General features: G+C 39.2%; 1 protein-coding gene across 2 annotated transcripts in view; it reads right to left on the reverse strand.

Moving 5' to 3' along the window:
• Nucleotides 1–13088, reverse strand: part of LOC102428309 (24-hydroxycholesterol 7-alpha-hydroxylase) — a 67676-nt gene that overhangs the window by 23278 nt on the left and 31310 nt on the right. For both annotated transcript variants that reach the window (XM_023763341.1, XM_006099700.3), the window contains one exon: nucleotides 2841–2974. In XM_023763341.1, coding sequence (XP_023619109.1) covers nucleotides 2841–2974 — 134 coding nt within the window. The remainder of the gene's footprint in view (nucleotides 1–2840; nucleotides 2975–13088) is intronic.

Here is a 13088-nt window from a genome sequence, read left to right on the forward strand (position 1 = left end):
AGAAAGAGGATGAGCACAGAATCCCAAGAACAAAGTAGTGTTTAGTGAAGGAAGAAGTATCGGGGTGTAAGTATAATTAATCAAATAAAGATAAATAAACAGCATGAGAATATCCAAAGGCAGGATAGCAGGAGCCAGAAGGAACACAATCTCAGAGGAAGTGTGTTACATTGGTTGGAAAGTGGTGTGTGCCTAAAAGTTTTTGGTTTGTGTCTGGGAAGGAAATCTATTTATGTAACAAATTAAACATTTCTTATTATATAATCACCCTGTGATGATCTCAGATGCTTAGCTAATGAAATAGCACAGCCAGGTGTTATGTCTGAGAAGAGGGGTGCAGAGCTGCCATATATGTGGCAGGCAGAGTGACTGGTTAAAGAAGCACAAGGTGAAATGTGTTGAAACCACATAAACCACACTGGAACTCGCAAGAGAGAGAAGAAATCCAAAAGCAGCAGGAAAACATTTTTATAAGAATTTAGACATAAGAATCCTTATGGGTTTTTTTCTTCCTGGTTTGGTCATGGGCATGGTTAGTACAGACAAAATGGGAACTTTATTTATTTTTTAATTGATTTGAGAAAGAGAGAGAGACATGGCTTTGTTGTTCACTTACTTATGCATTCATTGGTTATTTCTTGTATGTGTCCTGACCAGGGATTGAACACACAACCTTGGTATATGGGGACAACACTCTAACCAACTGAGCTACCTGGCCAGGGTCTGAAATGCAATCTTTAAGGGAGAGCAATTACAGGGTAAAAAACCTGAAGAATGAGATCAGAAAGAGAAAATGAGAGAAACAGAAAGGAATTAAGGAAGAAAAGAAGAGAGCTATACTGCTGACTTTTTCTTTTCTGTCTTTCATAAGGAAATACATGTGATAGGAAGGAAGAAAGGGAGGAAGGAAGAAAAGAAATGAGAAGGAGGAAGAGTGGATCAAAAAAAGGAATGTGAGTGCTTATGAAAAGGGTACAGGACAAGCGTAAAACAGCTTTGAAGAGACTGTCATGGTATAGAAATCAAACAAAACAGGACAAAATAAAAAGTGAAGAAAACTAGACCAATAACTATCAGGAGCTTAGATGCAAAAATCCTCAACAAAATGTTAGCAAAAGAAACTAACAATGTCTAAAAAATTATACATCCTGATCAAATGAGATTTATTCTAGGTATCTACAAAAAACCTATAGCCAACATTATACTTAACAAGGAAAGACTAAATGTTTTCCCATAAAAATCAGGAACAAGGCAAGAATATCTGCTGTCACCACAGTAATTCACCACAGTGCTGGAAAACAGAGCCAATGCAATAAGGCAAGAAGAAGGGGGAAGAGGCATACAGGTAGGAAAGGCAGAAATTAAAATATTATCTACAAAGAAGCTCCTAATGAATCTACAAAAACACTCCTAGGACCAATAAGTGAGGTTAGCAAAGTTGCAGATACAAGGTCAACATACAAAAAAAAAAATCAGCTGTATTTCTACAAACAAGTCATGTACAATTGAGACTTAAAACTTGAAAATATACCATTTATAAAAGCTTCAAAATAACTGAAATATTTAGGTATAAATCTAACAAAACATGTATAGAATCTGTGTAATAAAATAAAAATGAAGATGCCTGCTGGCAGATAAATGATTGTGTAATTCAAGTAATTATCTACTAGCCAGAATATAAATGAGGCTATAAAATAAATAATATAAGAGTGTGCAAAAGTAGGTTTATAGTTTTTATAAAGAAAATAATACAGTTAATAAATAATAATACAAGAATAAAAACTCTGTTTCACATACATAGAACTGTAAACCTACTTTTGCACCACACTGTATAATGTAAATATTTATAATATATGTATATATTTATTTTTATATATTTATATATTATCAACATTTATAATATAAATAATATAAATAAAAGTTCAAGAAAATTATAGTACTATTCAGACTAATAAACACATTGTTCTACTTAATTGCACCAAGTTGTCTATTTCCTCTGAAAGCATGTTATTTTATATTCTTAAAGTAATTAAGAATTTGATTATTTAAAAGCAAAAACTGTTTAAAATCACACTAAAACTAAATCCTGTAATTTATGTAAGAGCAGCCAAACAAACAAACGTCTCTTCTGAATTTAGCAAGTTGCAACCTTTATAAAATTTGGGTTTTTTTGTCTTTTTGTGTTGTACCACTACAAAATGTTCTTGGTTTGAATCCAGGCACTCTCATGCTGTGTGTAAAAACAGCCAACAAGAGTGGAGGTCTGACTTAATGTGATCTTGCAGGCTCAAAGTCAAATCATTCTGAAACAATATTTTGTTCTGCCTGATTGACTCAGCAAATATTGACCTGAAATTCTGCCATGTACACATACTTTTCATGGTGCACTTCAGAATTTTCTCCTATTCTGCCCATAAAAAGGACCTCTCTCCCCTACTTGGATGCTGATTGCTAATATCAATTATCTGTTCCCATATCTGTAATCTGTGGTCTGAAACTGTGTCTAGTTCGAACTTCTCTTGCACATGAATTCCTCAACCTATGGCTGCTCAGCAGTGAAGATATTATCTAATCCACCTGCTTGATTGAAATAGGATTATACTAATTTTGATACATAATCACGTAGCCAAAATGATTATTAAAATATTATATTGTAGCTAAAATCCTCATCAATGGAAAAATACCTACATTGACAAAATGTTGCTGTACAACTCTTGTTAGTAATCTATTCCTAGGTCATTTGGTGCTACTGGAATTTAAGGAATTATCTAATAATATATGGGAAAGATATGTACATTTTTTCCCTAGAGAGATTATTTTAAAGCCAAACCAAAGCTTACCAAAATTTTAACTGGTTTCAGCACTTTTCTAGTAATGGCACCCGGGGCTCTTAAACGAATCGTTTCCAAAATACACCATTTAATTAGAGGGAGTTTCTTCAAGTCATCCTCAGACACTTTAATCTTATCTTTACCTGTAAAAAGAATAAAAAGAAAATGGACTTAAAGAGGCCAGGAAATGATTTCAGGTAAGCTCATAAACATAGGTTAGATACTACCTCTGACAGCTAGTGTTGATATTACTATTACTCTTTAAATACCAGCCTTAGACATTTATTGCCTCTTACCAAGATAAAATGTATGGCATCGGCATAAAAAAACTAAGTCAATGTTGATTGCTGCAACATGATGGATTGTATCCAATCTTGGTTCTCACAATCCTACGTCTGTCAAATAACTAAGACAGGCCCTGTCAGAAAGGTGTTCAATTTTCACCCATTTCATTCTTCCTTGTCCAAATTCTCATTTCACTTAAGGAAATAGCAATATAAGACTGGCATCAAAAGTACAAAGAATATGTCCCAAGAAATCTGAAACACCAATTAGAAAGGACATACGAACGCTTATGTTCATAGTAGCACAATTTATAATAGCTAAGATTTGGAAACAGCCCATCAGCAGATGAGTAGATTAAAAAACTGTGGTACAGTGGGGCCTTGACTTACGAGTTTAATTTGTTCCATGACGGAGCTCGTAACTCAAATTACTTGTATGTCAAATCAAAATGTGAACGAGTGAGACACGTGATGCTGGGCTGATGTCGTGGCGTTCACTGTGATGTTCGCTGAGCCAGCTAGCAGTGGGGTATCTGAAGCTGGCTCGTAACCCGAATTTTAGCTCGCAACTCAAAGCAAAAAATCGGCTGAGAGACGGCTCGTATCTCGAAAAACTCGTTAGTCAGGACACTCGTAAGTCAAGGCCCCACTGTACATCTACACAATGGAATACTACACTGCTATAAAAAAGAAGGACCTTTTACCATTTGCAACAGCATGGGTGGAACTGGAGAGCATTACGCTAAGTGAAATAAGTCAATCAGGGAAAGATAAATATCACATGATCTCACTTATTTGTGGAATATAATGAACAACATAAACTGATGAACAAAAATAGATCCAGAGACAGAGAAAGACCCACCAGACTGTCAAACCTAAGAGGGAAGGCCGGGGAGGGTGGTGTGTGTGTGGGGGGAGAGGGGGTGTAAGAGATCAACCAAAGACTTGTATGCATGCATATTAGCATAACCAATGGACATGGACACTGGGGTGGTGGGGGCTTGTCCTGGGGGGTGGGAGTGGCCGGGAAGGGGTTGATGGTAGAAAAAGGAGACATATGTAATTCTTTAAATAATTTAAAAAAAAGAAAAAAGAAAAGAAACAGAAGAAACAATTGCCTGGTGGGGGGTGGGGTGGGAGTACAAAGTAAGAGATCTGAGAAGCCCCCTGGCTTACTTCTTCTATCTCTTCCCTGCTGATTCCTTTTTGTTTTTGCTTCTTTTTAATCAGACATTCCAGAAGTTTCCCCCCAAAATATTAGGAAATGGGTGATGAGATACATGTATTTCATCCGGACTGATGATTCCTCTACACATAGGTGCATCAGATGTTCCTAATGTAGCATGCATAGCTTAGCTAATATTCAGACCCAAGGCAACTGAAAAAGGATGGAGGCCAATCTGTTTATGATCCAAAGTATGGGCAGGGCCTTAAGTCAGATTAGACAACTTAGCTAATGGTGGTATTTCAAGTACAATGTTTCCATTTTGAATTAAAACAACTCAGCTTTCAATTGGTTTTGCACTATTTGCTTAATAAACGTAACAACACTGTCAGTTAAATGAAGTCAACTTTCCTATTTGCTTCCCAACTGTACTGGGAATGACTGAGGAAGAGTGGAATACAGGGTCTCAAGCATGTCTCTCCTACATTCTGGATGAGGCTTGTTCTAAAAGCAAGCCCGTTCTGCATGAGAGATGGGTCCGTGCTGCCTGGGACACTATGTCAGCACATGTGGAATTCCTGGGGAGTTAGAAGCAAATGTCTTTGGTAGAGTCTGGGAACCAGGGCTTTTGGACTCTGGTTCTACTAATCCCCATAGGGGTTCCTACACACTCTGTTAAGCTCGATAGGTTCTTGACACAAATAGGGACCAGGAGCTGAGTTAGGCTCTACCAGGGTTACAACAATGAAGGCTTCTTGCAACACATTTAGTCTTGTAGGACGTAAGAGACAAGCTCATAGTTAACTGGTACACCACGTAGGCAAGGAAGCTATTCTGTGAGGTGTGAGGCAGGGATGCTCACATTCAATTACAGGTAAAGCTAAATATTCTATGAGTATCTTCCTCTAAAGCTACAAATATAATTAGTTCCTTGTATAAATAGATCTCAGTAAATACATATTGAACTAACAAATGGCCCAACTTCCACATGGAGAGATGAATAGTGGATATTCTAGGCAAACAAAAGATGAAGAGCAAGTCCCTGAAAAAGTTTGCTCTAACAGTGAAGATTCTAACCTTTTATTTTATTACTAGAGGCCTGGTGCACGACATTCGTGAACTGGGGAGTGTGGGGGTCCCTCAGCCTGACCTGCACCCTCTCCAATCTGGGAGCCCTCAGGGGAGCCCTCTCCAATCCGGGAGTTTCTGTCTGTCTTTGCAATCATATGAGTGAATTGTCTGAGACCCCAACTCAGTTTGGTTTGTTGCTCACAGAATAATGGGGCCTTTTTTTTCTTTGCTTCATTGGTGGAGATTTCCTGGAAGTTTTAGGATATCTTCCCTTTAATTTTTCCTAGACACTCTGATTTTACTAACGTCTCTCACCTTTGCTTTCCCTCCATCCCACACCGCAACAGTAACTTGCTCCAGGCTCACTTTGCCCTACTGTCTAGGACAGTGGTCGGCAAACTCATTAGTCAACAAAACCAAATATCAACAGTACGACGATTGAAATTTATTTTGAGAGCCAAATTTTTAAAACTTAAACTATATAGGTAGGTACATTGTTATTAACTTAATTAGGGTACTCCTAAGGCTTAGGAAGAGCCACACTTAAGGGGCCAAAGAGCCACATGTGGCTCGTGAGCCTCAGTTTGCCGACCATGGGTCTAGGAGATCCGTCTGCCACCAGAACTACTATTCCCAGAATTCCTGGTGCTCCCGCGCTCTTGGTTTTCCTTTACTGCTTTGTCTCCATCTCATGGCCTCCCACTCTGCCAAGTCCTCCAAGCTGCCAGCTCTCTCTCTCTGCTCTCTGTCTGGCAGCTTGGGGAGCCAAGTTCTCCAAGACGCTCCACTCTCCACCGGCTCTCCTGCTCTGCTCTCCGCCCGGCACCTGTGTATGCAAATTAACCCGCCATCTTTGTTGGGTTAATTTGCATACTCACTCCTGTTTGGCTGGTGGGCATAGTGGAGGGATGGTCAATTTACATGTTTCTCTTTTATTATATAGAATATTATCTTTTGTTTTATTTTTCTGACCTCTTTATTACTTTTTAGAAAAAAAGAGATTTTATAAAAGTTATTATTAGAGTAATTGAATTATAAGTGCAAAAATGTTTTGTGTTATGTAATATAGAAAGAAAAGCTTCTTTTGAGTTGAATGTAATATTTAAAATCTATTATGACCTATAAAAATATGAGAGCTGTAGACTACTCTTGGAGAACAAATGTTTTGATAAAATATTTTTAGTTTCTCAAAACCCAATGTGATGTGGGAAAAGCAAGGTAGTATTCTTGGATTATTCAAAGAAAAAAAGGAAATATGCTAAGTTTTCAAACAACATCTTTAGGTTAAAGACCTTTCTTATTATAACTCTTAGAAAAGGCTCTGTACTCATTCTGTGCATATTTCAATGCACATCTGTGGTTTGTTCCCCCAGCATTTTGACTCTAAAATTAGGAGGCTTCACTTGGAAGCATGCCAAGTTCATCATCAAGTGCGCGAGAGCCTAAAGCCACCCAGGACCAGTGCAGAAGACATCCAGGGAAGAAATCATGGGTGATTTCAGGTAAAATTCAGAGATTGTTGTTTAACCATGGGCATAAATGCAATGAAAGTCAAACCAAATCTTAGGATATTTGAAATCAAATAAAAGAAGTAACAGAGTAACTATAAATTATATTTGTTAAGGCTATATAAGGGATTGAAATTCTATTATTTAACCCACTTATTCACACAATAGAAATTTGCTTCATATCTGTCACATGCTAGCCTATGCACAGGTGCCATAAGAGGCAGGAAGAGAATAATACTAATTTATTAACCACCTAACGTCACAGATATTTTGGGCCACTTCATTATTTCTTATAACTCTCTGCCAGCGATCAAGCCTCAGAGAGATTATTGTGTGGGAAGACCAGCCCCTATGCTTCAAACCCATGTCTTCCTACATTAAAAACCCTTGCCCTTGATCACTGTGTTCCATCACTTCCCCTCAGAGGAGAAAGGAAGGAGAAAAATACAGCCATTGCCTTAAAGGAGCATGGACACAAGGATCCAACATCTTATCTAGATATAAATAACCATAATAGAAGTTTCACGAGAGAGGATTCAAGTGGCAGCTGTGTTCATCGCCTCCTGACTAGGACTGGAGTTTCAGCTACTAGTAAGGCCTGCAGGGATGAGTGAGGCTCACCAGGCAGAAAGAAAAGGCACTTACATACCAAAATTAATCATAAAAATATGATTTCTTGGACTTAAAAAGAAAATAAACACAAATCAAATACAATCACCAAAGTGTGACAGATGGCTATTCTGGTGCCTTAATATTTAAGCCCCTGCCCCTTACACACACACACACACACACACACACACACACACACACACACACACACGGAATATAAAATATAGAAAATCTGTTTCTATAGCCCTGGGGTAATATTACATAAGGACTTAACTAATAATTTGGGGAAAATAATCCATGTTTTGAGAGAAAAGAAAAGGAATGGTAGATATCTGTTGTGTCATTCAGACTTTTTGAGATATATTCTAAAAACACTGAATCAGCCCTAACCGGTTTGGCTCAGTGGATAGAGCATCGACCTGCAGACTGAAGGGTCCCAGGTTTGATTCCAGTCAAGGGCATGTACCTCGGTTGCAGGCACATCCCCAGTAGGGGTGTACCGGAGGCAGCTGATTGATGTTTCTCTCTCATCGATGCTTCTAACTCTCTATCCCTCTCCCTTCCTCTCTGTAAAAATATATCAATAAAATATATTTAAAAAGAAAACACTGAATCAGAAGGTGAGGTTGCAAAGTGGGGTTGAATACCGAGGGCCCCTGTGCTTCCCACAAATGAAAGACAGATGTAGATGCTACCAAGGGACACATGGAAAGATGAAGAAAAGCAAATAATAAGCTCCACTGAAATATAAACAGTGCATCCCTCCACATCCCTCCACCTCTTTCTTTACTTTTGAAAGCATGGATTCTCAGTTCTGTTTGTTGTTCTCTGCTGTGAGTTAAGCTTTCCTCTGCAGAGGCTGCCTTTTTATATTCACAGAACGGCTTGTTTAAAATACTTGAAGGTGTATGCAAAAGATCACAGTACACATGAAGAATGAACGTGGGACAAAAATGCATGACATAAAGGTTGAAAAATAAAGAAACTGATGTAATAACCTTAAGCAATGATTCCTATCAAAATTCGGTCAGGAAATTCGCTTCCAAAATTTTATGATAATTTATTTAAAAAGTAAAAGTCAACTGATAAAAATTAGTGTTTATTTTAGACTGTTATTAGGGAAATTATGTAATCGCTTTAAAAAAAAAGCATTTCTATGAATTCTACTAAAAAATAACTAAGCAATGAGATCAACTGTAGAAAGTGATTAAGGGCAAGAAACTAGTTTCCTGGCATATTTTCTCAACCATAGACCTCAAGAAAAACTTCTGGAAAAAAAATCCATTTTTAGAGAACAGAAACAAAGCTAAAGAAAAATAGTAAATAGCTTATATCCACAGGGGAATAAAATCAGTATCTTACATTCTTCCCTTCATTTCAGAAATTTTAAAAACTTCAATATTTTAAGTAATGTCCAAAAGTTCAATTTTTAAAAATTATACCTCTATTTTATGCCAGGAATATCCTATATAATAAAAGGCTAATATGCAAATAGATCAAACAGTGGAACAACCAAACAACCAAACAACTGGTCACTATGACGTGTGCTGACCACCATGGGGCGTGTGTGGAACATTGCTGGTGTTGGTTGCAGTGGGATGGTGGAGCAGGTGAGCAGGGGCGCCAGACCAAGATGGGGCATGCCGGTCACTGTCATCGAGTGAGCCTCTGGTGGTTACTGAAAATTCTTTGCTCCCGCGCACCACAGTCCTGCCTGGCACTCGCACCTGCTGCCAGCGCCGGCCCTGCTCACACCCACTGCTGGCGCCAGAGCCGCCACTCACACCCACTGCCAGCGCCAGCCCCACTCACACCTGCAGCTGGTCCTGTCTCGATCGCTCGCACCATCAGCAGGTGCGATCAGTGGCTGCCAGTCCTGATCACCCCAAAGGCTTCTCCACTTCCCCCTGCTCCTGAGGGGTGATCGGGGCAGCAGCCACCACTCGCACCCATGGATGGCGCCAGCCCCGCTCGTACCCACTGCTGTGTTCCACACCATCAGCGGGTGGGAGCAGTGGCGGTGGGAGCAGGGCTGCCGGCAGACAGGGGACTGGGGGCCATGGTGGGAGGGGCAGGGCAAGGGCACGGAGGATGAGCCAAGACATGCCCCTATGCTTACCACAGCCTCGTGGCCCACAGTTCCTTTCAAGGTGCACAAATTCGTGCACTGGGCCCCTAGTATTCTTATATTTAAAAAGTTATTGGTTTTTTTTTCTCCCAGAAGAAACCCATGTTCACTGGGAAAGGTTAGTATACTGCAAATAGAGAGAATAGTGGATAAAATGTACTGAAATAGATAACATCACTTACAATAAGCTTTATATCTCAAAAGACCTTACAACAGTTATTTATAGGTAGTGAGAACATGCTGGTTACAGATTTTTGGAAATTTTCAGTGAGATTTTGTTGACTTGTTTCCCAAATGGGAAAAGCAATAAACCCCTTTCTAGAATTATTCTTTTAAATTTGATAAAGAAATACTGTGAAACTGATCTTTGAGTATTTAAAGGGCAAATTAATTTTAAATTGTGTATAAAGACCCCAATGACCTTTCCCTTCTCCAAATATGTATTACCCTCTATCCCTGCAGACTAAGAGACAGTGAGAGAAATGCCCAGGACAGAGGGAGACCAGAGTTGAGAAACAAAGAGTAGCAGAAATAGGAAGAGAGAAGTGAAAGAGAATTAGTGAGTAAATAAGGTCACAGAGCTAAGCTGGCTAAGCAAGGTGCACATTCGAGGGACTTAATTATCTACACAATAAGACCCAGGTTTTTCATAATGTTGCAAATTATGTCTGTGGCTGGACCTTCCCCATTGACATGAGTAGGACATGGATGCAAAAGATTCTACAGAGTGTGTTAAGAAAGGGAGAGGCTTTTAAAAAAATTATATATTTTTTTATTGATTTCAGAGAGGGAGAGGGAGAGAGAAATAGAAACATCAATGATGAGAGAGAATCATTGATCAGTTGCCTCCTGCACACCCTCTATTGGGGATGGGATAGAGCCCACAACCCAGGCATGTGTCCTTGACCAAAATTGAACCTGGGACCCTTAGTCTGAAGGTCGACACACTATCCACTGAGCCAAACCTGCTAGGGCAAGAAAGGGAGAGGCTCTTTGAAGAACAGACTGATGTTTAGCAGAGGGGAGTAGGGAGGGAGGATGGATGAAAAAGGTGAAGGGAGTAAGAGGTACAACTTGGTAGTTACAAAACAGTCATGGGGATGTAAAGTACAGCATAGGGAGTATAGTCAATAATATTGTAATAACTATGGATAGTGCCAGGTGGATACTGGAAATATGGGGTGGGGGACCACTTTGTAAAGTATATAACTATCTAACCACTATGCTGTACACCCGAAACTAGGACAGGGAGAGAGAGACCAGAATTGAGAAACAAAGAGTAGTAGAAATAGGATACTGAATGTAAACTGTAATTGAAAAATACAATTTAAAAAATGTACTTGTTTTCAATTTGTTGACCTGAGCCATGTTTCCCATCTCTAAGAATTAAGGGAATAATAAACTGATGAGCCATCAAATAAAAAGGGAGATGCTGTTTTGGTTTTAAGAAGGGAGTGACAGAGAGGTCACTAGGCAGTGAGCCCTGAGGAACAGAACAGGGTTTCACTTGCATAGGAGAGTTGAGCTTTTAAAAATGCAGCCTACCATGGAAGAAGGCCCTCCAATCTCCAATCCTCCTTCCCCTCCTCCCTTCTTCCTGCCACCCTGCCTTTGTCCTCCTCCCTCTTGCAGACATCCTGATCTGATTCTGATCCTTCTGCATATAGTACAGGGCGACTCTGGATTTATGGCATCTGAAGACATAGAATGGGGGTTTATTGGGCACCTAAAGTATAGAGTATATATAATTTCTTAACACACACACACACACACACACACACAACAAGAGGGAGGGAAGAGGGAGAGAGATGAAAAAGGTAATGAATTAATGAAAGAAAAGAACAGAACAGATCCCTGGAGGTTAGCTAGGTCCTGCTGCCTCATTCAGATATCTCACAGAAACCTCTGGAATGTGAAGAAAGGGCTGATAGAAAGAGGTCCAGTAAGACAAGCTCCAGAGGTGAGAACACGAATGCAAAAGATAAGCTGCGTCCACCCTTCCCTGAAACACATGGCTTGCTCTACCTTATCAAGCAAACAGTAAGCTTACAGTGCTGAAAACCTTCCAAAAAATCAAGTTAAAAAACAGTATTCTGTGTTATCTACCAAATATTTCTTTCGTAGAGAAAAATATATATGCTGGGTTTGTTTGTTTGTTTACAAAAGATTAATTTCATTATTGTGCATGTACATTATTGTGTATGTGCATTACTGTAAACGTTCTGAGACCAAATTCTGTGAGAAAGATATTAAGTTAAATTTATAGCAAGTTCAAGAGAGAGAAGATGAGAGTAGAGGAACGATTAGGATGTGTGTGACAGCCTACGACATTCAATGCTTTCTAATTCACCGCAGTTCCCTATGAATTCTTTATTGAGTCTCCCCAATGACTGCAGGTTTCTTGAATATAAATTTACCTTAACTGTTGATAGTTGAGAAACTTTTCCCTCAAGAATGTTAAACAGAGTGGAAACATTACTTTTCTCCTCTAATTATTTTTAGCTTTGAAAGAAAAGATCGTGAATTTGCTTTCTGCTGGCAAATGGCAAATGAATAAGGGTTGTGCTGATCCACTGATTTTCCTGTAACAGTTGTGTCCTATTTTTTTAATAGCAGCATTATCATCGGTGTTAATACCTGGTAGGGCAGGTCTGGCCTTACTAGTTTATGTTTATAATAATTCTGATGCTTACTCACATTTACTTTTCAAATAATATTAAGTCTCTCAGTTCATTTTCCCCAAAAAACATTGGAATTCTCATTATAATTAATTAAATGTATATTAATTCTAAAAGGTTTGGCCTTTAAATTGGTAGGCTGTTTTCTTAATTAAGGTTGTTTTATTAAAACATATGATTTTATAAAATGTTAGAATTCCTCCATATAGGTTGTACACCAACCCAATTTCTTTATGCAAGAGAAACACCAGTTACATGAATAGAAAGGACAGATATAAATGGAAAAGAAGGTTTAAAAAGCAGCTTAAGACACTTGTGGTTGGGAAAACAAAGAATAAGCCTGGAGGCTGTCCATGGACTCTGAATACGGGTGAGGCATTAGGGATCACAGCTGCAGCCACATCTCCTTCAATTCTTCCCTCTAACCACAAGCTTCTGCCAACTACCTCAGGCGTTTTTGAGCTTTCAACTCTGGTTATTCTGACTTGTCCAGGGTGGGTATGGCTTTTTGGCTAAATCCTTGGTATGGCTAAATCCTTTTGTCCGAGGATTTAGCATAAAATTTTATTATCAAAAACATATATTCCTACTGTTGGGAAAGACCATCATGTGCGGTCTTTCAACCCAGTTCAGTCACGTTAGAATGGCCCTTGAGCCTGGGACACTCCTTCCCAAGAGACGAAGAGCCCACACAGCCTGGGCAGGACTCACCCCCTGGTGTGGGAACATTCTGCCTTGCTTCAGGCACCATGAACACTCTTTTATCTCTGCTTGAAGTGTGTGTAGTGTATGGTACCTGTCCAACACCACTGTT

The sequence above is a fragment of the Myotis lucifugus genome, unplaced genomic scaffold, assembly GCF_000147115.1.
Source record: "Myotis lucifugus unplaced genomic scaffold, Myoluc2.0 scaffold_281, whole genome shotgun sequence".
In the NCBI taxonomy this organism is placed as follows: domain Eukaryota; kingdom Metazoa; phylum Chordata; class Mammalia; order Chiroptera; family Vespertilionidae; genus Myotis; species Myotis lucifugus.